Below are 21,974 nucleotides of genomic sequence, written 5' to 3'. Positions count from 1 at the left end.
AATATGAGGACTGAAAGATTTAAGAACCATGGTTCTGAATAGTAGGCATTATAGAACAAAAATTTTAAACAAATTCAAAACACCGATAGGATATGTAAAACAAACTGAATTTTGTACAATATATGGCACCATGATGTTGAGTGTCATCACTAATCACCATTAACATCATTTTCTGTCATGAAGAGTATTTGCCTAAATTATTGAAAATTCATTTGAAACCCCAGTTCAGAATGCTGAACTTCTTCCATTTCTTGAGTTCAAACAATGAGAAAACGAACCTGTGCAAGCACAAAATGTAAATAATACTTGATGCATGTTGGTGTCATGGCTGCATCTCAACTCATTCATTTCGACTGAACTCATGTTAAGTCTTATCTGGAGAAAGTTTAAATTCAACAAATGTGTGGGAGGATACGATTTTAAAACTGTACATTCACATATGGTCAAGAGGTTACTGATCTTTAAAAGTATTTTCTAGAAAATACTTTTGCATTTTCCATTTTGATAAGCCATTGGGTTGTGGCTAAATATAGATGTTTAGTTTACCATAAACTGTCTCACCTGATTCTTCTTTTGACTTTGTGAAGTGATTAATTGTTTATGTTTCTAACATAAGTATAAGAAAGTATAAGTTTCCTGAGCTGGGATCCCTCTCAGGTTTCTCTCTGAATTCTCTACTTCTTTCTACATTTCAAGTTAGGAAAAGTGACATGGAAAATCAGAGAAAGATGTTAATTTTTGATAAAACTATAAATCCCCTGGACAGTCTTGTCCTCATGTCCTCAACATTTCTGGTTCGCATGGAACTTCACTAAGTCAGTCTTTGGGCCCTGTTCAACCACCACATGAGTGTTTTTCAAGGCTTGTATCATAAACTTGTCTTCTGGATGCATAAACTTACAATGGAGGTTACATCTGATGACTAGACTATTTCTGCTAATCAAATCTATCCTTAGTGTCTGGCCAGGCTGAAGACCACACTTTCTTGTCTATTGAATTTCTCTGCACAAGTCCCATCTCACATTCTTTGCCACCAAATATGTCCCTTCTCCTGTGATCTATGTCTTCACGGCCATGCTATTCTTCAAAATAGACTGTTTTTAATTTGTTCTTACACCCACCAACATCCAGTTGTTTTACTGCACTGTATATGTCCCAGAATTCTCAAATCCTCTGTCTCCTTTCTTATTCTCTTATGTGGACCTTCCAAAACAGCCTTTGAACTCATGTCTTTGCATGCCAATCCCTTTTTCTAAGTCTTTCTTCACGATATTTTGTGACCATTTTCTAAATTGTAGGAGTGGTTCTCTCCTACATCTTCTCAAGCTCTTTAATTATATCTTACTTTCTATAAGAGAAAAATAAACTGCTCTCCATCTCCTCCAAGGCATCCATCTTTATGATTGACTGCCACTTGTCTTTCAGTTTATTTCATGGTACCTCTTACATTTTTTCATAGATTCTACCTTTAAACCAGCTTTCCTAGAAACACACATGTGACCATGGCCTGTTTATGATTTGGGTTTTTTCCCCATTCTGAAATGTCTTTCATTCTACATTCCGACTGTAGACACTTAAATATTTCTTAAATATTTCCAAATGCCACCCCTCTGTGACACTTCTCCCAAACCTCCCAATTGGAAATAAAGGCTCCATTCTTTTGCCCCTCCCCAACACTGAGCCTGTAACTGTCAAGACATGCATTTAACTGCCTTTCGCTGCAACATGCTCATTTAATGACGTCTGTCTTCCACACTAAAATGCAGCCCCCAGAGGTCAAGAGCAATGTCTCCTTCATTCCCACCCCTCCCACTGTCCCAGAGGAGAACATTCTGCAATCACAAATGTTCAGGAAATATTGAAGGAAAAGCCTCCCTGATCGTCTTATTCTCCACTCAAGAATACACTAAGGGAAATAAGAGAATACTGGAAAATTTACATGAGCCTTTGCAACAATGATAAACCTGTGCTTGAAAGTTAGAGAAGAGGAAAAGCTTATCACAGGTATTTGGCACCACCTTCTCTACCATATATTCTTTCACAGAACTCAAATTTCCTCCATCAATGACATATTACCCAAGTACACATTTATTTTTATTTTTTTAAAGTTAAATAATAAAAATAGAGCAATGTTAAAATGTTTACAAGATAGTGCCATTTTATTGTGTGGGCCCTAGGACTTTTCAAGTTCAAAAAAAACATTTCTGAGAGGATAGAAATCACAGTTTGGCAGCTGTAATCAAGAAGTAGCTGAAAGAAAGTCAAGAAAATTTATTCAGAGTGATGAAAAATAAAACTGGACAAATGATGGTTTTGTGTCATTCTTGCATTCCAGATGAGTAGGCAGGTAGGAGCCAGACCAATTATTCTACTGAGAGGTTATGTAGCCCTGAGAACATCTCATGGTTTATGTGATTTCTCTATGCATGAAAGAGAAGATGACCAATGAGTTCTGCAACCTACTATAGCACTGTTTCTGAGACTTCCAGCTCCAACGTTCTCCTTGACTGTCCCACGTGTAATCCTTAAGAGTAAACACAGCCATAGTAACACTCTAGTCACTCAACTACCCTGAACTCATCAGAAGCAAATGCCAAGTACCCAAATCCCCTTACTGTAAGATTTTAATCTCAAATATCATTCAACTACCAACAGCCTTCATCTAACTTAATGAGCATCAGGGCAATGTCAGTTTGAATTTCTTCATCTAAAAATCTCTTTAATTATGATGTACAATGCTGCTACAATTTGCATGTTAAGAAATGGTCCATCTGCTTTGCATTAGGGTTAGTTGGCTCTCTTGATTGGAAGTAACTCCAGCGCTCTGATGTAATTGTGTGCAGATGGAGCTCAGCACCCTCAAGACCTCCAGACCTCACTGCCGGTGCACACAGTCCTCACAAGCTGAATGAGTATCCCAATTGCATAACCAGATGTGTACACAGGATCTCTTCTCAATGTGTTTTCTGTTATGCCAATGATTAGAATTTTTTTCTTTGTAAAAACTATTTTTGAACAAATTAGTCATCTGAAATCTAAACTGTTCTGCTAAGAAATTTTAAAATGTTATCATGTCACCCCATAACATGTGAGAAATGAGGTCTAATTTTTTTTCTTTAAAATGCTAAAAATATTCTGGTGGAATTGAAAGAAAAGAAATCAAGGACTTAAATGACGTTGAAAATAAGATGAAAGAAAAACTGATGATAATAAATAATTATCAGTTGCACACCCATGTTGAGATTTTATTAGTAGTGTAATATTTACTGTCATGAGTCTAAATGATAGGAACATGTGGCAAGAAGTAATGGTCAATTGATTCAATAATGTACCACTACTTCATGTCTCTCAGAAAGATAAGCAGTGCTCCAGAAATTTGTACATACATAGCATGAAGGCTTTGAACCACTAGATTAAAATTTTTTTTAATCATGAAAAGCTATATTAGCCATCTCTAAGGGTCTGAAGTTTAAATTTCATATAAGATATTTGTGGAAATATTAAAACAACTCTATGATCAAGGTTTTTTTTTAAACTGACATAGGATTAATTTCTTGATTTAGCCAATATAATTTGGTCCTTGTGTTAGTCAACCTTTTGTTGCTGTAACAAATACCTGAAAGAAACAGTTTAAAGGAGGAAATATTTATTTGGGCTAAGGGTTTTAGAAGTCCGCTGGCTCCATTACTATAGGCCTGTGGTGAGGCAGAACATCACAGCAGCAAGACCATGTGTGGTAGAATAAAGTAGCTCACCTGATGGTGGCCAAGGATCAGCAAGAATGCCTGTACTAGCAGACTTCCTCCTTCCTCCCCACTTATTCTACCTGGGCTTCAGGTCCACTGGGTGATACCACTGATATTCAGGGAAGATCTTCCAACTTTCATTAATCCTCTTAGGAAACACCCTAACCCAGAACTGTGCCTTATTAAGCTTCTAGGTTCTTCTCAACCCAATCAAGTTGACAATCAAGATTAACCATCACAGTCCTCTCTAATGTGTAATCCATATCTAACTTAAATACTTTGTACAAAGCAATTGATGATAATTAAGTCCAATGGGAAAATAATCCCATGTTATCATCAACTCCAAATGTTGATAATCCAGTGATCAATTAGATTCAAGATATCCAATAGTGACATATCTTTTAGTTGGCCTACTCTTGGATAATACAAAGATGCCCAATAATAGCTTTGATTTAGGGTCCTATTCCTGTACAGTGAAAATAAAAATGCAGATGAGCTAGCCCAGGTGGAAACAGGATATAGTTCTGCTCACAACTACCAAATCATTTGGGAACATGCTACAACCTCAGTTTCATTAGCTGTGAACTAAGAGCAGGACCAGCTAATCTCAACCAACCATGGATCCTACTTTTCTTAGGAAAAGGATGACTCAAACCTAGAAGAGGCAAAGAGAGACAGGCACACATATTTCCCATCAGTTAGTTTGGAGGAATAAGAAGGCAATTTGAAAGAAGGTACCACAGTGACATCTAGTACCCCAATATTGCCAAGCTTCATTTGCACGTTGATTGGCTGGACCGGTGTTTTTCTCCTTGAAAAGATAAGGGCTGAGTCAAAGTAGTATTTTATTTGGGATTGAGGCCATCAGAAACCAGTCCCCTCTTTTGAGAGGCAGCAAGCAGCTTAACTTCTGGTTGAAAATGTCAACAGGGACTTCAAGTGGCTCATTAGCTAAGATGTCATTGAAAGGATTGGAATGGGCTCTATCTGTTCTTCCTGTTCACACACACTAACTAATTCAAAGGTACTCTGAAATGCTCTTGGGACATGGAAACCAGTCTTCCTGGAGGGGTTACTCAAGTAACGATGACAAAAATGTATACATATTGTATACATTTGTATAGATATATCTATCTATCTATCTATCTATATATAATCTATCTTTTCACAATAACAATAGATTAGCCTTACCATGGTCATCATGCACAAACGATCATCAGATAAACAGCCTATTTATTCTATTTGTGGTTAGTTCTCCATGAATTCCTTCTTCCCACAAAAGTTCAAGTTAAGAGCTACTTTGTTATAGAAGAGCGATTTTAGAATTTTTAGAAAGTCTATCTTACTTTGTTAAGCATAGATTTAAATTGCAAGTATCTTTGCACAATTAATAATTTATTCTGGCCCTTCCTTGAATATTCCCTTTATTCTTGGTGAACCATACATAACTGAAATTCATACCAATTCTCCAATTTTTAATAAAAATGCATTTTAATTTGTGTTACCTCTTTAAAAATGTTCTACTTTTAAAATACAATCAATTTTACAAACTGACTTAAATTTATCATCTAAAAGTATTCTATTTTAATGATAAATGCTAATAAATAGCATATGATCTATAACATGTAAGGCTTCACAATATCAGACATTTTAGAAATTCAAAAGTTTTAGACTTTGCCAAAATTATTTTTATTTACAATAAGAGGCATGAAAACAATAAAATTTTACATCCATTAAAGAAATGTCATTCAGTTCAGTAAAAAGGGAAAAGCAGCAATTACTTTGAATTTAGGACAATAGTTTTGCAGATTTCCAAGGATCCTAGGCAAATTAAAAAAAAAAAGAAAATTGGATAGATTATATAGATTTGAAAGGAGGGTATTTCCAAGAGGAACTTAGTGGGATATAGGATAGGTACATTACCTCTGGGAGAGGTGAATTAGTATTAAGGGTAGGGGACTTCTAAAAATAGCCAGTCTATAGCCATACCACCCTGATCTGGTCTAAAAACAGTCAGCCAGCACTTAACACAAAACTACTATTACTATCAAATACTGTTCTGCAGACACTTTGTAAAAAAAGACTATCAGTAGTTACAAATGATATACATTTCGCATGTACATACAAAAGAGCAAGAGAAATCTATCTGTTGCTCTTCTACGTGTAATGAATAACACCCATGATTGATTCTACTTCACTCCTCACCTTAGGCTAAAAATGTACAAAATCTTATATGCCATAGTGTACCCTGAGAGCCTTCAAAACTATACATAATATAACAATCTGTTTGGCATAAGAGAACTTAATCACATTTATAGAAAAAGGCAAGTACGCCGAGCATCAAGGAGTTAGGTGCTCTGCAAAGTTGCTCATGAATGTATGCTATTTTGCCTACAAAAATGTGTGATAAATGGAGTCCCCATCTTTTGGAAAAGAGTAATTCCTAAGTCTAGAATCTCAAGATACTAAACAAAATATTTAAAGTCTATACAATGATACTTCTGTTCTTGGATTATGCCAACAGAAAACTCACAGTACAAGTACATTTATCATGCATTTTTTGAGTGTGCCTCACCCTCACCCTATTTTCCAAGGATTTAAGTCTTTTTATTCCAATGTACCTGGTAGAGCTTAATTGATCTATTCTTCCTAAAGAAAAAACATTTTAAGTTTCTAAATTGTTACTGTTCTTTGTATATGTAAAGTTTAAAAATTATACATATTTATTCTTCCTCAATTTGAGTTTATTGTGGCTGATCTCTAAGATCCCTGAGTATTAAACACTTATCTTTTTTACTGTTTATAAAATTTTGTTTTATTTTTATTTTTTAAATGTTTTTATTAATAGCCAGGCGTCGGTGGCTCACGCCTGTAATCCTAGCTACTCAGGAGGCAGAGATCAAGAGGACTGCAGTTCAAAGCCAGCCCAGGCAAATAGTTTGTAAAACCCTGTCTTGAAAAAAACCCATCACAAAAAAGGGTTGGTTGAGTGGCTCAAGGTGTAGGCTCTTGTTCAAACCCCAGTACCACAAAAAGTGTTTTTATTAGTGTATGATAGTTATACAGGAGGTTTCATTGAGATGTTTTCATATATTCATATATTTTACCCTGGTTAGGTTCATCTCCTCCATTACTCCCTCTTCCCCACTCCCTTTCTTAAAATGACTTTGACAGGTTTCAATGCTCCATATTCATACATGTATAGGAAGTACCTCAACCATATTCACCCTCCTTTACTCTCTTCATTTACCCTCCTCCTCCCACTACTACCCTCCCCTACACATGACCTGTTTTACATTCCTCTATTTCACTTGTAAATACATTGTGCTGTAATCAGTCTAATCCTTCTATTACACTTCCTTACCCTTTTCCCCCTACCTTGTATTGTTCTGCAGTTTTCAGTGTGTGTTGTTGTGTCTTGTTCCTACACAGATGTGATGCATTTCTTTTCCTCCTCCCTTAGTTTCCTCTAACCTTCCCACTTTTGGAAGCATGTTCTGTATATATTTATGTATATATGATAATGCTTGTATTTGTATTTGGATCTATCTTCCACATACAAGAGAACATATGCAACCTTTGTCTTTCTGAACCTGACTTGTTTCAATTAACATGATGAAACACTCATCGTTAAATAAATATTTGTATATGGCACAAAATAAATTCCTTTAAAGTTTCATATTTTCTTGACTTTCCATATATATGGTTGACATGGTTTCCTGGGGAACAAGCAAACTCCCACGATACTCTCACATCCTCTGCTTTGCTCTTTACCTTTGTACAGTGTCTTGGGCACCTGGCAGGTGTGTCCACATCCATTAGAACAACATTTCTTCACCCCAGAACACTCATTGTCAACTTCACAGCTTTCCACACAGGCAGCAGCAAATCCACTAGCTTTCTCGGGTGCCGGGCAATCCCCCTGCTTCACCAGGAGGGTGTACTTGAGGAACTCACAGCTAGTCAAGCATTCGTAGTTTTTCTTGGGGAACAGAGCCTGAAGGAGACAGAGACAAAGATAGGGAGTGAGAATTTTTTTTTGATGTAATAAACACAAATGAAGTCTGATGCTATGTAATCTGAAAGGAAGTTCTACATTTTAGGCCATTAAATTTAACCTTGCCTGTTTTGCAAAATAGATGCATCTTCTCCCCAGAAAACTGACGACATTCCATGATAATTTTCCAAAGAAATAAGGACCAAAGTTATGATTTTGGACTGCATGCAACAGCAACACCATGTAATTAAACATGCATTCACACACATTCTATCTCAGCTCATGGCATTCAATGAAGGGGTGATGGGGCTGGAGGTGTATCTCAGTAGTAGAGTATTTCTTAACATGAACAAATCCCTGGGTTCCATCCCTAGCGCCCAAATAAAACACATTATTATAATATTCACAGAGCATGTTAAGTACAATTTGAGGAGAACTTGGATTATATGTATATACATATCTATTACATATATTTTCATTTTCTAACAAGTCACTCATTTTAATTTTAATATACCATAAATACTAATCAAAATAGGTTAGTAGTGACCCTATGGAACCTTTAGAATTCTCACAATTGCAACACACTATTAGTATTATATCACAAAGTTGTTTAAGCCTGTTAATTAAACATTCTTTAATAATTTAATAATTTAAAAAATTAATAATAATTTAGAGTTAATGTGCATATGCAATCTTTTATCAATACAGACTTGTTAATTAGTGGAGCAGTAAGAGAATGAGGATCTACTTTAAACATCAATAAGCACCTATGTTTTCTGTGAAATAGTCAGGTTCTGAAAAGCACCTTGTTGCTAGCATTTGCAATGAACCCAAATTAGTCAACCATTGGTGATAATAAGAAACCCTTGACTTATTAGAAGGGTGCATTACCAAAAAAGCATGAACAATGCGAAAGAACCATTCATCAAATGCAATTTTTTCCTTAAGAAGAATGATTCAGGTCAGCATTTGGTCACCCCAAATGCTGTAGCATGAGATACAGTCAGAAGATACTGCCTTTTTTTCTGTCACAGAACTGAGGTTCCTAAAAGCTTCACCACCCAAAGAAAGAAAGGGAGATGGTAGTTTCTGTGCTTTTGTGTTATGGAAGAACCCTCCTTCGTCTTACAAAAGATACCTGACCAGACAACCACCATAATCCTAACTTCTACCCTAACACTCCCTTTATGGAATATGGTTGCCACATAAGCCCATTGTCCCAAATCTATTTTCACCTGCAACACACCTCCCAATCCAGGTTAAATTTTTCTGCTTTCCTTTCATCCAGGGGTGACTGGGTTGTCATGAAAGGACGTTATTCACAAAATTTTTGTACCATTGTGGACCTAGGCTTTTAGGTAGTGAGAGGTGGCACACCTCCACCCACATTTTCCCTTTCTAGCTGGATATAAATGATGCTAGGAGTCATAGAGGACAACAGGTCACCAAAAGGAAAGAAACTGAGATACTACACAATAGAAAGAAGAGGATCACACCCTGCCAGGAATACTTGCCTTCAACTTCTCCATGCACAGAAAGTAACACTGCCTCCTGCTGTGTTGGAACTCTTACCACATCAGTCTTGGTATGCTACAACGGGTGAGTCTACCCAAAACAATGTAAAGAAAAGTGTCTAATATCGTTCACTATTGGACTGACACCAAGAGAAGGACTTCCATGGTTTCTTGAGGTTGGAAGTAGGAGATGCCCAAGGAGAGGACTTTCTGGTTGTTATTTGATGCCATATCAGAAAGAAGAATATATAAGAAGTAATAAATGGGATAGCATTGGTGGACACAAACCCCAGAGGAGAATATGAATATCACATAGCCCAATGCAGATTCATACTCATGACTAACTATGGCTCATTATTGGTAACACCTTGACACTCCTGAATAACACTTGGGCACACTTGCCAGTGTGCTACCAGCTATTCCTTGTTGATAAACAAAGCTAGCTGTCTGGCCACGCCTGGCAACACCTGCTAGTATGGTACCGGCTCCTCCTCACTGATGAATACGTGACGTAACCTATTCTTTACTCAAATAGGTGTCTCATCACACCTAGGTAGCCTGGCAGGAGACAGTGTTAGTGGATGGTTTGAGCTATTAAACAAAGTATTTTTACAAAATGATAGAGGAATATTTATTGAAAACAAGGAAATACCTTCACCATTATCAAAATGTCTCATTGGGTGAGAGGTGAGAGGAGGGATGTCTCTACCTCTTTTTCCAAAAACATTTATTTCATTAACTTAAGCCTCTTATTTGTCATGTGGATGATGAATAGAAATGCCCTTGAAAACACAAGACTTCTGCAAGGGCCTACCTAAGGAACCCTGAGTTGACAATATAGTATCAGCATAAATTAATTGTTCTCAATGACAAATGTGTATTTTACCACAGTTTTAATAAAGGAGCTAGAAAACTTTTATATGCCATGAGAACATATGAAGCATTGAATAGTATTTTTGTCTTATAGCCACAAATATATGTCAAAGCATCAATATTTTATTACAATTACATATAAGAGAAAGATTTCATGTCTTTTCTTAGAGAAATTAACAAAAGAAGAAATACTAAAAACACTAGCTAGAAAAAATACAATTCTAAAGTTTGAACTGGATTAGTAGATGCCACATACAGTTGGTTCCTAACAATCATATATAAAAATTGAAGATAACATGAATTGATGATGCTAGAATTGTGTCTCAAGTTAAAATTTTTAAAGGTAAAACTCAGAAGAAAAGATAGTTTTAATATTGAATGTCCCCAATTTGCAACTAGTTAATTAGAAAAAAAATAACTTTATAAATATTTAAAGCATCATCAGTCTCAATGCTTTTTTCTCTTGTGCTATTTCACAGTTCATTTTTCTGTTAGTTGCTAGATATATTTTACTTCACCGGTTTTGAAGCTCTAAATTTAAGTCCAAACCTAAATTAGTAATCAAAAATGAATACTTTCAGATCTATAACAATTACACAGTGCTTCCAGCTTTCCTCTTTCAACAAAATGTATACATTACATACACTGAAAGAAAATACATAGTTACCAAAATCATATAGTGTGATTAAATCTGGCAAGTGTTTACTGCTTGCTAACTTGGAAATCACAGCGATTTTGCACCATAATATAGTCAAATCAACTCAAATCAAACTTGCTTACATATGAAAACAGAGTACAAGTCAAAAAAATCAGATAACAAAGGTTGAGTTTTCTACTCATATATTATTTTAATTGTCTAATTGCCTATCACTAGCCTTAAATTATGAGGGACCAGAAAACAGATGGAGTCTGCTCAGATTCATAATTCCTTGACCTAATGGGACAGTCTTAAAAACAAATAAACAAACAAAAATTGTGGAATAAAGCAGATCTGAAACATTTGTTCCCAATGAATAAAAAAGGGGGCTGAGACTAGCTCAAGTGGGGGAACACCTGCCTAGCACACATAAGGGCCCAAGTTCAAACCCAAGTACCACCAAATACAAATAAATAAAATAAAAATTAAAAACCGGTCTGAAATAAATAAACCCAATGAACATAGAAGAAAATGATCATGATTAGCCCAATAATTTAGACCTTCCAGTTGACATGAGAGTTGCTCTATACAAATATTTAATATTTTTCCTTTTTGATATGGACTTATAAATAATTTCTGATTATTTTGAGGACAATGGAAACAAATATATGCATCTTTGCACTTATAGATTCTAGACTGGTAGAGAATATTGAAATAATACGTCTAACATTGTGAATATTATACAAGATAGTGCATACAAAGAGCTAAGCACTACTATGCATAGTTGACCTACAATACATATTCAATAAGAGTTAAGAAATTTCTTTCTTTTACTATTGCTACAAGCTTACTATTTAACATATCAAAATTCTTCTGTTATTCTGACAAAAATTTTATAATACACAAAGGGAAAAGTTTGATTCTGCTTCTTCTGTAGTGTGATCAGCCAGTAGACTTCAAACTGCTAGTTTCAAGTTACCCACATATGAGGAATTATACCTGTTAGAACTTGTAAAAAATAGTTCAAGGTTTTTATCTAAATGAAGTTCATTTTATAATAATGTGAATTTGGTGCAACAATCATGCAGAACAGCTCTATTTTACTTTTTCATTGTTTATGTTTATCAAAGGTAAATTTTAATGTGCTCTATCAAATTTCTTAGATAAATGTCTTGGATTAGGTTGAAAAATATGAATTATCTAATTATAAATTTGAGACTGTGGTCTTTATACATAAGCTCTCTCATCTCCATGTCTTTATTCATAGCTTAATGAGAATTTACAAGGTGAGTGGAATGAGAAGAAAATGGGTACAGGTCAAAGAAAATGATAAGTGAATATTAGTACTCTAGATAAAAAGAAAATATGTAAATTAGTCCCCTAATAGCCAATGAGAAATCTGTGAACCAAGGTCATATGGATGTCACAAAATAACTTGAGACCATTAGGCATGTAAATGTTCTTGTGATATTACATGCTAATTAATCAGATTTGTCACAAGAAGGATTGTGTAAACATCTGGAAAGGAGTTATTCAAACAGTCTGATTAAAATGCCCATTAACTTGATAGTAAACTAAAACACATATTACAACACAAACAGATGGCTAAATATCCTACTTTTACTATAGATATTATTGTTTGGTTTAGTACAAAGCACAAGATTTGTACAGTAAAATAATTCATTCACCAGTGATAGAATGATGAACATGAAGACATCAATTCAGTAAATTAACTCAATATGTTTAAAATCATATATAAATATGATGAGGCCTCTACTGTGGAGAGAATACTACTTTGGTATTTAGTTTAATTCCACAGAATTGTATCATGTGTGAATTCTCTAGAAATATAGTGGCCTTTGCAAAGGGCCAAGGTATTAGGAGGTTTTTCCAGACATGATCAGGAATTCAACCTTAAATATATCATCTCCTGAAATAAGTGTCCCATCATTATCAACACTGTGACTTTTTATCATCCTCACCATCAATACTACCACCATCATCACCATTACCAATATGACAATCACTATTTTTTTTTGTGGTACTGGGGTTTGAGTTCAGAGCCTCACACTTGCTAGACAGGTACTTCACCACTTGAGCCCCTCTGCCAGCCCTCACCATCACTATTAATATTATCCTAACTATCAACAACCACCATCACCACCATAATTTATCATCATGACAATCATCACCATCACTATTAATATTATCCTCACCAACAACCATCATCGCCATCATAATTTATCATCATTACCATCAGCATGACCATTATTATCATCATTCTATCATCATCATCACTACTACCACCATCATCATCACAGCCATAGTAGTTAAGTCTAGAAAAATGCTGATATCTACTATGCCCTTTGCTCTATACTGGTTGTTCACTTCCTCATCTTGCTTGTTCCTCCCAAATCTTCACAACCACTATTATTTCCATGTTACAAATGAAGCATCAGAAGTTCAGGGAGCTCCTGTGTCCAAAATGAAAAATCAAGTAACAATCAAATCAAGAAACAATACTTTCTGAAAGTTCCACCAAATGTCAGAACAAAAATTAATAGATTGAGCTAACCCAGTAGTTCTCAACTCACTTCCCTATTATAATTAACTGGGGAAGTTGTGAAACTGATACCCTGGGTGAACTACTGGTCTGTTTCAGCATCCTTGGCATGGACCAAAAATGCTGCAATTTTTAAAAACATCCTGAGGACTCTAATATATGGCCAAGATCTAAAAACCATTAAAAGAATTGATCTTCAACAGTTGTGACAAGTGATGTGAAATTTTGTCAACCAGATGAGTTCATTACAGACTCAACATACAGCATTTTAGTCACAAAAGCACCTTCTTCCTGATATGTGGCAAAAATGCCAACTCCCAGAAACATAACAGACGGTCAGCATAAATACACTATGTGTACAAACAAATTAGGACAGTGAGCTCCTCTTCTTAGTTAGGAAATGGTGGGAACCTCAAAATTTAAAGTTTCCAGATCCCAATACAGAGCTAACTAGTAAAGCAGCATTTTTTTTTTTTTGCTTTTAACTGACGTACAATAAGGTATAGTAAGATAGGAAGAGTACATTCTGATGTTCTATTGTATACTCGGGTGATTTTGTGGGTAAACATTCAGTTCTAAAAAGAGTAGTCTCAGACCTGCTGTGTTTACCCTTTTCTATGGGCTAAGCTATGGCTATTTTTGGATAGAAGTAGAATTTAGACTAATGGCTTGATTATATGCTTCATTCTTTTAATTCTTTAATGGGCAGGAATAATTTCTATAAAAAATAAAGATACACTTTTGTAAAAAAATCAAAATTTTCAGGTGTACTTTTCAAAGAAAACATCTAACTATTAATAGGCATGAAGTAAGAAAAAGAGTTCTCATTTCAAATGTTCCTAATTCATGCTTGGAAATGCAATTATAATTTGCTTGGAAACTCAATTATAAAAACTAATTTATTAGATGTGATTGTAATTCATTTGTTTCCCAGGCACATTATATCCTTTAGCCATGAACAACATAAAATTGGGGGAAAAAATCAGTGACAGGGATGGAAAAAATTTGAAAAAGGGGTACTGAAATATACTTAGAAGGATTTAGTCCTAGTTTTCTATAGCATGGTAAGATAACTATAGTCTAGAACAATTTGTGACATATTTCAGGTTTGGGAGTCCAAAGTCCCCCCAAAACATAGATATTGTTAATATTTGAGGATATGGAAATACTGGTTTAATTAATATATATTGTGTGTGTATTCAATTATCAACCTGTAACACATAAATATACACAAGTATTTTTGTATTATGATAAAAAATATTTTTAAAGAGATTAAAAGAAAATCAGAAACCTATATATGAGGAAAGTCACTTTCCTGTGAGTACATGCCCTCTTTCTTAAACTAGAATAATCTTTATATTTATCTCAGTTTTATTCTTAACCTGCTTCTTATATTTATTTATTTATTTATGTTACTCAGGATTGACTTCAGGACCTCAGTAATGCTAAACAAGTGCTCTACCACTTGAGCCATGCCTTCAGCCCACTTATATTTATTTTGAAGCTAAATGTGTCACCTTATATGAGAGTACATATAGGTCAGTTATACTTCAGAATCTTGCTGCAAGGTCTTTGAAAAGTGACATAGCACATAAATAATTTCAGAAATTCAAACATTTCTAGAGAATCATAGATGATTAGGGTATGAGGTGTCAACCATTATTTCTTTCCCTTTTTCCCTGCATTTTGTTGATACAGGTAATGAAAAATGCCTGTGAAATTATTAGTCCATTGAACCCATTTATGCAATGATTAATAAACCAAACTGGAATTCTAGGTTATAGGAATCTAACAGGGATCAGATAAAGCTATGAAAATTAAGCCTCTTAGGCTTATTCTTTGGACCATTCCTCTTGAATACATGCCAGTGAGGCTTTCTCTTGCATCACTTGAGACATTGCTCTTGTAAAGGTCATTAATGAACTCCACATTAAATAATCCCATTATCAAACTTCAATACTTAACATTCTTGCAGACATACTTGACATCACTCCTTCATTTTCAATAAGAATTTATCACTTGGTTTTGGTAGCTCCACAGTGACCTGGATTTTCTACCACCTTATTGAAGTCTCTTAGTCTCACTTGCTCATCCACTTTTCTATCCTTCCTATGTTGGTTTGATTCAGAGCTAAACCCATGGACTTCTTTTTATTCTGTTGTCTCATCCAGTTTTATGACTTTAATACCATCTATCACAGACGGTCCAGAATGTTCCCATAAACTATAGACTCCTGTACTTATTTGCCTGTGCCACATCCCCTGTGGATGTCTAATTTGCATCTCAAATATAACATGCTAAACACTACACTTCTGATCTATCCTTTCTCCTTATCATCACCACTCTGAAACACCTGTGTCTGTCACATATTCCATATCTCAGTGTATTCCAACTTCCTTTCCATAACTGTTCAGAGCAAACACTTGCATTATCATTGACTCATTCTTCCCTCTCTCCCATTCCTCAGATTCAACTTGTATCGAGTTCTATCAGCTCTAATTTCAAATTATATGCTGACCATTTCTTTTTTTTTTCAGTGGTTGGGATTTTTTTTTCTTTTATTATTCATATGTGCATACAAAGCTTGGGTCATTTCACCCCCCTGCCCCCACCCCCTCCCTTACCACCCACTCCACCCCCTCCCTCTCCCCCCCACCCCCTCAATACCCAATATGCTGACCATTTCTGACCACCTCTACCCAGACTAATAACCCAGACTATCCCAAACTGATCTACTGTTGACCCATTTGCTCAAATGCTCAGGTTGCACAGGTAGACAGATGAAAGAGCCTGTGTTTCTTACCCACCAGGCATGCTACCTCAAGGGCCACTCTAGTGTCCCCCCAAAAATCAAAACTTCCTTAATGAAGAAACTGAGCACCATACTGTAACATTCTAAGAAAGATATTTCCAGATATAAAAATCTTTTAAATAAAAATTGGGTCCACTTTTTACATTGGACTCTAATTTAATAAACCAATGGTAGCAAACTCATTGGCTTTTCAAAAGACTACAGGTGGTCCTATCTATGAGTCCTATTCTGTGACACTCAGAGCCAGTTTATAAGAAAAAAAAGTACATGAATATGTTAAACATAAATACTCCCAAGTCCATATGTCTATATCCATTTTGTCCTTTCCAAGGGATATTCTAATCCAATGAGCAATTTTTTGGACACACTGAAACAAAAGATCACTGAACTATACTAAATTCTATGTGCTGAACCCACATGCAATCCTATACACACACACACACACACACACACACACACACACACACACACACACACACCTGAGGCATATTATATCATTTCCATGTTTAGATCTCATCAACCTCTATTTTACAGTTGTTCACAGACTGAAGGATTTGCTTCAGTTTCTTAACAGTTGCATTTCATTAATGCTCTAAATTTAAGTTATAAAATCAGATTGTGGAAAGGTGGAGGGATAAAGAGGTTTTAGTGTAAAAAATCCCCCCCCAACAGGAAAGTATTAGCACTTAGTTTCTGAGATCTCTTTTCAGTAGTCCTGGAATGTTCCATGAGTGAAGAACAGCCTGGGGTGGTGAAGAGACTTTTCGTCCTTCTCTCTCTTAAAGTGCCATTAATTATCTATGGATTTGAGTAACTAAAATATCCCTCTAATTTAAGAGGAAGCCTATTCAAACAGGGCTGGTTGGGCAAACCACTTTCAACATAGGTTTATCCTTTATTTCCTAATAAAATAAAACATTGTCTTCTATTCTGTATGCTGTATGTAGAGTAGGTTTAAGGGGGAGACTGGAATAGAATACAGTTCAAAAAAAATGCAACTAAAAGTCACACCACCAAGAGTTCAGATCTTATATCTCCTCTAGCCAACCACATCATCTTGGGTTAATCAATCTCTCTTCTCTTCCATCAGTTTCCTTGTCCATAAACCTTATCTAATGAGACTCAGGGCTAAAATCTTCCAAGGAATGTTATAGAAATCAAGTCTAAAACAAGTTTGAAAAACATTTTGAAAAGCAAAAAATCTCAAAGAAATGAATCAATAGTGATATATGCAGTGGAGAGAAAACCTTTTCCTTCCTATTTCTAGGCTGCTAATGAGTGCATATCTCAGGATGCATGCTGATCCAAACCATTGTATATTTCTATCTTTGACCAATCCCCGAAGTAGATGAGGTTTCAGTTTTCCATGACCCCCATTCATATTTCACAGTTCTGACATTGACATTCCAGTGAGTTCCTATTTAGAGTTGGGGAATGTCATGAATCATAAACAATGATATATCAACTTTCACCAAAACCAAGAAACCATCACTTGTAATACACATGATTATTTTCTACACCATTAAAAACAGTAAAGACAATAATGCCATTTATAATTTAAAATTTCAACAATTGTAAGAAAGAAAAATGTACATTTCATGATAGGTAAAGACAACAATGGTTTATTGTGATTTAATATAAGAATTGGTGGTAACAGTTAGTTAATAAAGCAAGGCAATGAAGTAGGATTTAGCTTTCTTTCTATGTATCTATCATGGCCTGCCATGTTCCAGAATAATGGTACTTTATGAATTATCCCATGTAATACAGAGAAGAATTCTTGAAAGACCTCAGTTTTATTCCTGTTCTAACAAAAACAATTAACATCTTCATTTTAACAGTTTAATAGCATTATTAATTCTGACATCAATCTGAGAATGACAAAAGTAGAATTCCATTAACAATCAAATGAGAAGTAAGAGAGATCAGTACTCAAGAAAGGAAAGATCCAATTCAGGTATGTTATTATTAATGTGCCCCCCAAAGTCTCTTCCATGGAGAAAAAATTTATTTTGTGATTAAAACTACCAAGAACAATTCTTTATACTGGAAATGTGTACTAGTAACAACACTCTAAGTTGGCAGGTAGGTTTTGTGATATAATTATGACTGTTCTTTTCCTTAGAGCAAGAATTAGAAAACTTTCCATAAAGGACCAGATAGTAAATATGTTCAGCTTTAAGGGCCATATGACCTGCCACACCTACCAAGTTCTGCTGTTTTAGCACAAAAGCAGCCATACAAAATATGTAAACCAACCAGTGTGGCTGTATGCCAATAAAACTTTATTTCCAAAAACAAGAGGCAGACCAGTTTTGTACCATGGAATATAACTTACAAATGCACACCTTACAAAACAAATAAGCTCAGACTATCTTGCAAATAAATACATTGAGCCAAACATAATTAACAATCTAGTTGTTTCACTTGAAGGAGAATCAAAACCAGATCCTCTTTGGGGGTCTGAACTTTTAGCAAGTGAAAGCTTAGATTCATGACAATATGCATTTTGCATGCATCTCCTTGGACAGGATAGATTGGATTTTTTAAAGTCTGTCTCAATTAATTTTGAGACTAAAAAATGCTGAAACAGCAATCAGTGTTCCCAGAGTTCATCCTGTTGCAGCAGAATAATCAGACACTTACTGCAAAATAGAAGAGAAACAAAAAATATAGAAAGATGCCAAAACAATCAAAGCAACTACAATGGAATGTGGAGGCTGGAGTTACTTGATTGTTGAGCTGAGGCAGCTCAGCAAAGTCTTCCACATTAATTCCCCCACCTTTCAAGATTCAATTAACCTTTCCTGCCAGAGCAGATCACAATTTGAACAACTTGAGTCCCATTTTAATCAGCTGGATTTGGTTCAGAAGACCTCACAGTTCCCTCAGAGAAGAGCAATTACAGAAACTTGCGATCACATTTGGAATTTCCAAGAAGAAAGGCTACAAATGACCTTCAATTCTATCTTACTTTGCATCAATCCAGTGAACAGTACAGTCCACCTTGATCCCCAGGATTCTACAAAAACAAATTTCAATTCATATAGATGTTTAGTTTGTGTACAGAATATTATACAAAATAAAAGTAGGAGTGTCATGGTGCTCAACATTTTGATCTAATGATGTTACATGGATTACCAACTAGAGTAAAAATTCAAAATCAGTAGTTGACAGAGACACTTCCCAGAGCTGTGGCACACAATCTTATAACACATACTAGTAAAATCAATACCAAACTGCTACTTTGGTATAGCTTGAGAAGTTTTGTATAGTATGTTCACAGTCACTGTCTGTTTTCATAAAACACTGGATAAGATAATACATTCAAGACCTTAAAATGAAGTTGAACACATAGGTTAAGTTACTTGCTTAAAATAATATGATGATGAAGTGCAACATCACCTGATTCCTAGCTTAGATCTTCTTCCATTTAGGGGAAAATAAACTCCAATACGGAAAGGACTTTGCTTAATTTGGTTACTGCTGGATATCCACCTAACTGCTGGATGCATTGCAGTTATTCAAAGCATTCACACTGAATAAGTGAACTTGATTAAAATCATTTTATTTTGATTCACTGTACTAAGATACTGTTCCTGCCAAATGTAAAACTAAGTTTTGGGGAAATTTTTTAAACCATTTTTAAACTAATATAAGATACAATTAAACTTACTGCATGTGGTTTCTGAAAAAGTTTGGATTTTGATAAAACAGATGAATGCTATGTCAACCTCATGAGAGAGGGCAGAAACCATGATTTATACTATTCTGTTTCATCCTCTGCATCTCCAAAAATTCTGGATACAGAAAGACACTGGAGGATTAACCTTCTATTTAATTTAACACTAAATCATTTGCTTTGTCAGTCACAGAGCAACTGGCTAAATAACTGAATATGTGTCAGGGGTCCTATGTATTATTCAAGGCATGTTAATGTTCACAATGAAAAAAATGTTTCCAAAGACTTCATGAACAGGAATGCTCAGTCCAGAAGTGCTTCTAGCAACAGGCATCACTGGATAAAGGTTTATGGAGCATAAATATTTCAGCTAGACAAAAATGCTGGGAAGGAACTATCAGAGCAAAATAAAGTGAGATAAGGAAGATTGGATACTGATCACTTCAGTAATGCACTTTTATTTTCTAACATAACACTGGTTATTGACCAAAGCAAAGCCCAGCTGTAGCAACACGTGGCCAACCAGGGAGAGGTGTCAAAGGATGGATGGAAACCCAGCCTTTCTATCTGGAACACTGGCCTTGGGTCAGATCATCATCTTATTTGACAAGTCTTAGCTTCCCAATTCTCCATGGTTTCCATACACTGCTCTTGGTAACTTACTATCTGCCTTGCTTAACTCCAAGTTCATCAGGAAGGTCAAATGAACAGATGAAGATACATTATGCACATACATATTGAGAAAGTGATCATAATCCCAATTCTACAGTCATCTTCTCAGAATAGAGTCTGTGTATTTTCCAAAGTAAAACCCCAGCAAGAACTGACTACTCCCCACCCAGATCCCTTGGAAGAATTCCATTTCAGCCTCCAGTTCCCATCAAAGATGTCCCTAGCATCATTTCATCCCGATGCTACAGGGCACTTCTTCTGGCTCACTTCCCAGACCCTCAGCTGAGCATATTTCACTCAGCTGAGCATAGTGAACACTTTCAACTGTGCTCTCTACTGGTCCTCAAGGGATTTCCTACTCTCTTTACTTCTCAAGGCCACTATGGAAACAGGCAGTCTGCCTGGCTCCACATTTTCCTGCTACATCTTAGTACAAGCCAGGCTGGCAGGTCATAGCTCAGTAAGGTGGCTCTTTCCCTCCTCCATGCTATCAATCTGTGAATGATTTTAGACAGTGGTCTCTAGTGCAATACCTTCATTTTATTATCTAACTGATAACACAGGCAAAGTTAGATGCTTCCCATACATTTCAAAGTGGGCAAGCATTCTATCCAGGTTAGGTAGAATCTCAAGGTGGGGGGAGGGGGAAGGGGAGGGGTCAATGAGAGGAAAATGATTGAGAAACTCCACTACCAAGAATATGGGCTGCTTCTCCCAAATGTCAGGAAGATTTCAACACCATGCAGAACTCCACCTGCAGAACAGCCAGGACATTTTGTAATTTTAAAGAGTGCCTTGTCTTCCAGGTATAGGTAATAAAATTAATTTGATACTGTCTTACCTCACAGAAGCTTTGACACTGGTGTTTCCTCAAGTCCCCTGGTTCCTTGCAGGGTTCCAGGCACTGGAAGGGATAAACAACATCAATAAATAACCTATGGTAAGAACCAAAGCCAAAGGAAAAGAGAATCTATTCGGTGGTCTTTGAATGCCTATTTCTCCAGGTTATCTCAAAAAACCCACTAATCAATTAATCATTTTAACTAAGTATAACACAAATCCAAGCAAGGGCATCATTGCAGAACAGGAACCAAAAAGAATATAGTTCAACACAATTATAAAAGGAAAATTATACAGTCTGGCAATGAGTTATATATGAAATGTAATGATACTCATTATTAGGATGAACAGTTTAGGTGGTATTTTTATTCAATAAGAAAAACTTTTCAAAGTTTGTTGCTTCTGATGAAATTTTTTCCTCATAAAATGTAATGATAACTTGCTTTTCAATTGGCAACATAGGGCTGTATTTTGTATGATCTTCTTTGAGTTACTGAGTGAAAATGCATTGTGTCAAATGTCAAATACACACACATATTATAAACATGTCAGCTTAATGAATCCAATAATATTGATATTTATCCAGCTTAATTACTTCAATAAAATACACTGAATAATCTGAACATTAGATTCTGACA

At 35.5% G+C, this 21,974-nt stretch overlaps 1 protein-coding gene across 1 annotated transcript in view; it reads right to left on the bottom strand.

Moving 5' to 3' along the window:
- Positions 1-21,974, bottom strand: part of Anos1 (anosmin 1) — a 168,103-nt gene that overhangs the window by 53,286 nt on the left and 92,843 nt on the right. Inside the window, exons 3-4 of the mRNA XM_074062600.1 lie at positions 21,338-21,400; positions 7,521-7,743 (exon numbers count right to left, since the gene is read on the bottom strand). Coding sequence (XP_073918701.1) covers positions 7,521-7,743; positions 21,338-21,400 — 286 coding nt within the window. The remainder of the gene's footprint in view (positions 1-7,520; positions 7,744-21,337; positions 21,401-21,974) is intronic.

Source organism: Castor canadensis, chromosome X, assembly GCF_047511655.1.
Source record: "Castor canadensis chromosome X, mCasCan1.hap1v2, whole genome shotgun sequence".
Lineage (NCBI taxonomy): Eukaryota > Metazoa > Chordata > Mammalia > Rodentia > Castoridae > Castor > Castor canadensis.
The sequence above is the reverse complement of the archived record's forward strand: the minus strand, read 5'-3'. Positions and strand labels throughout refer to the sequence as shown.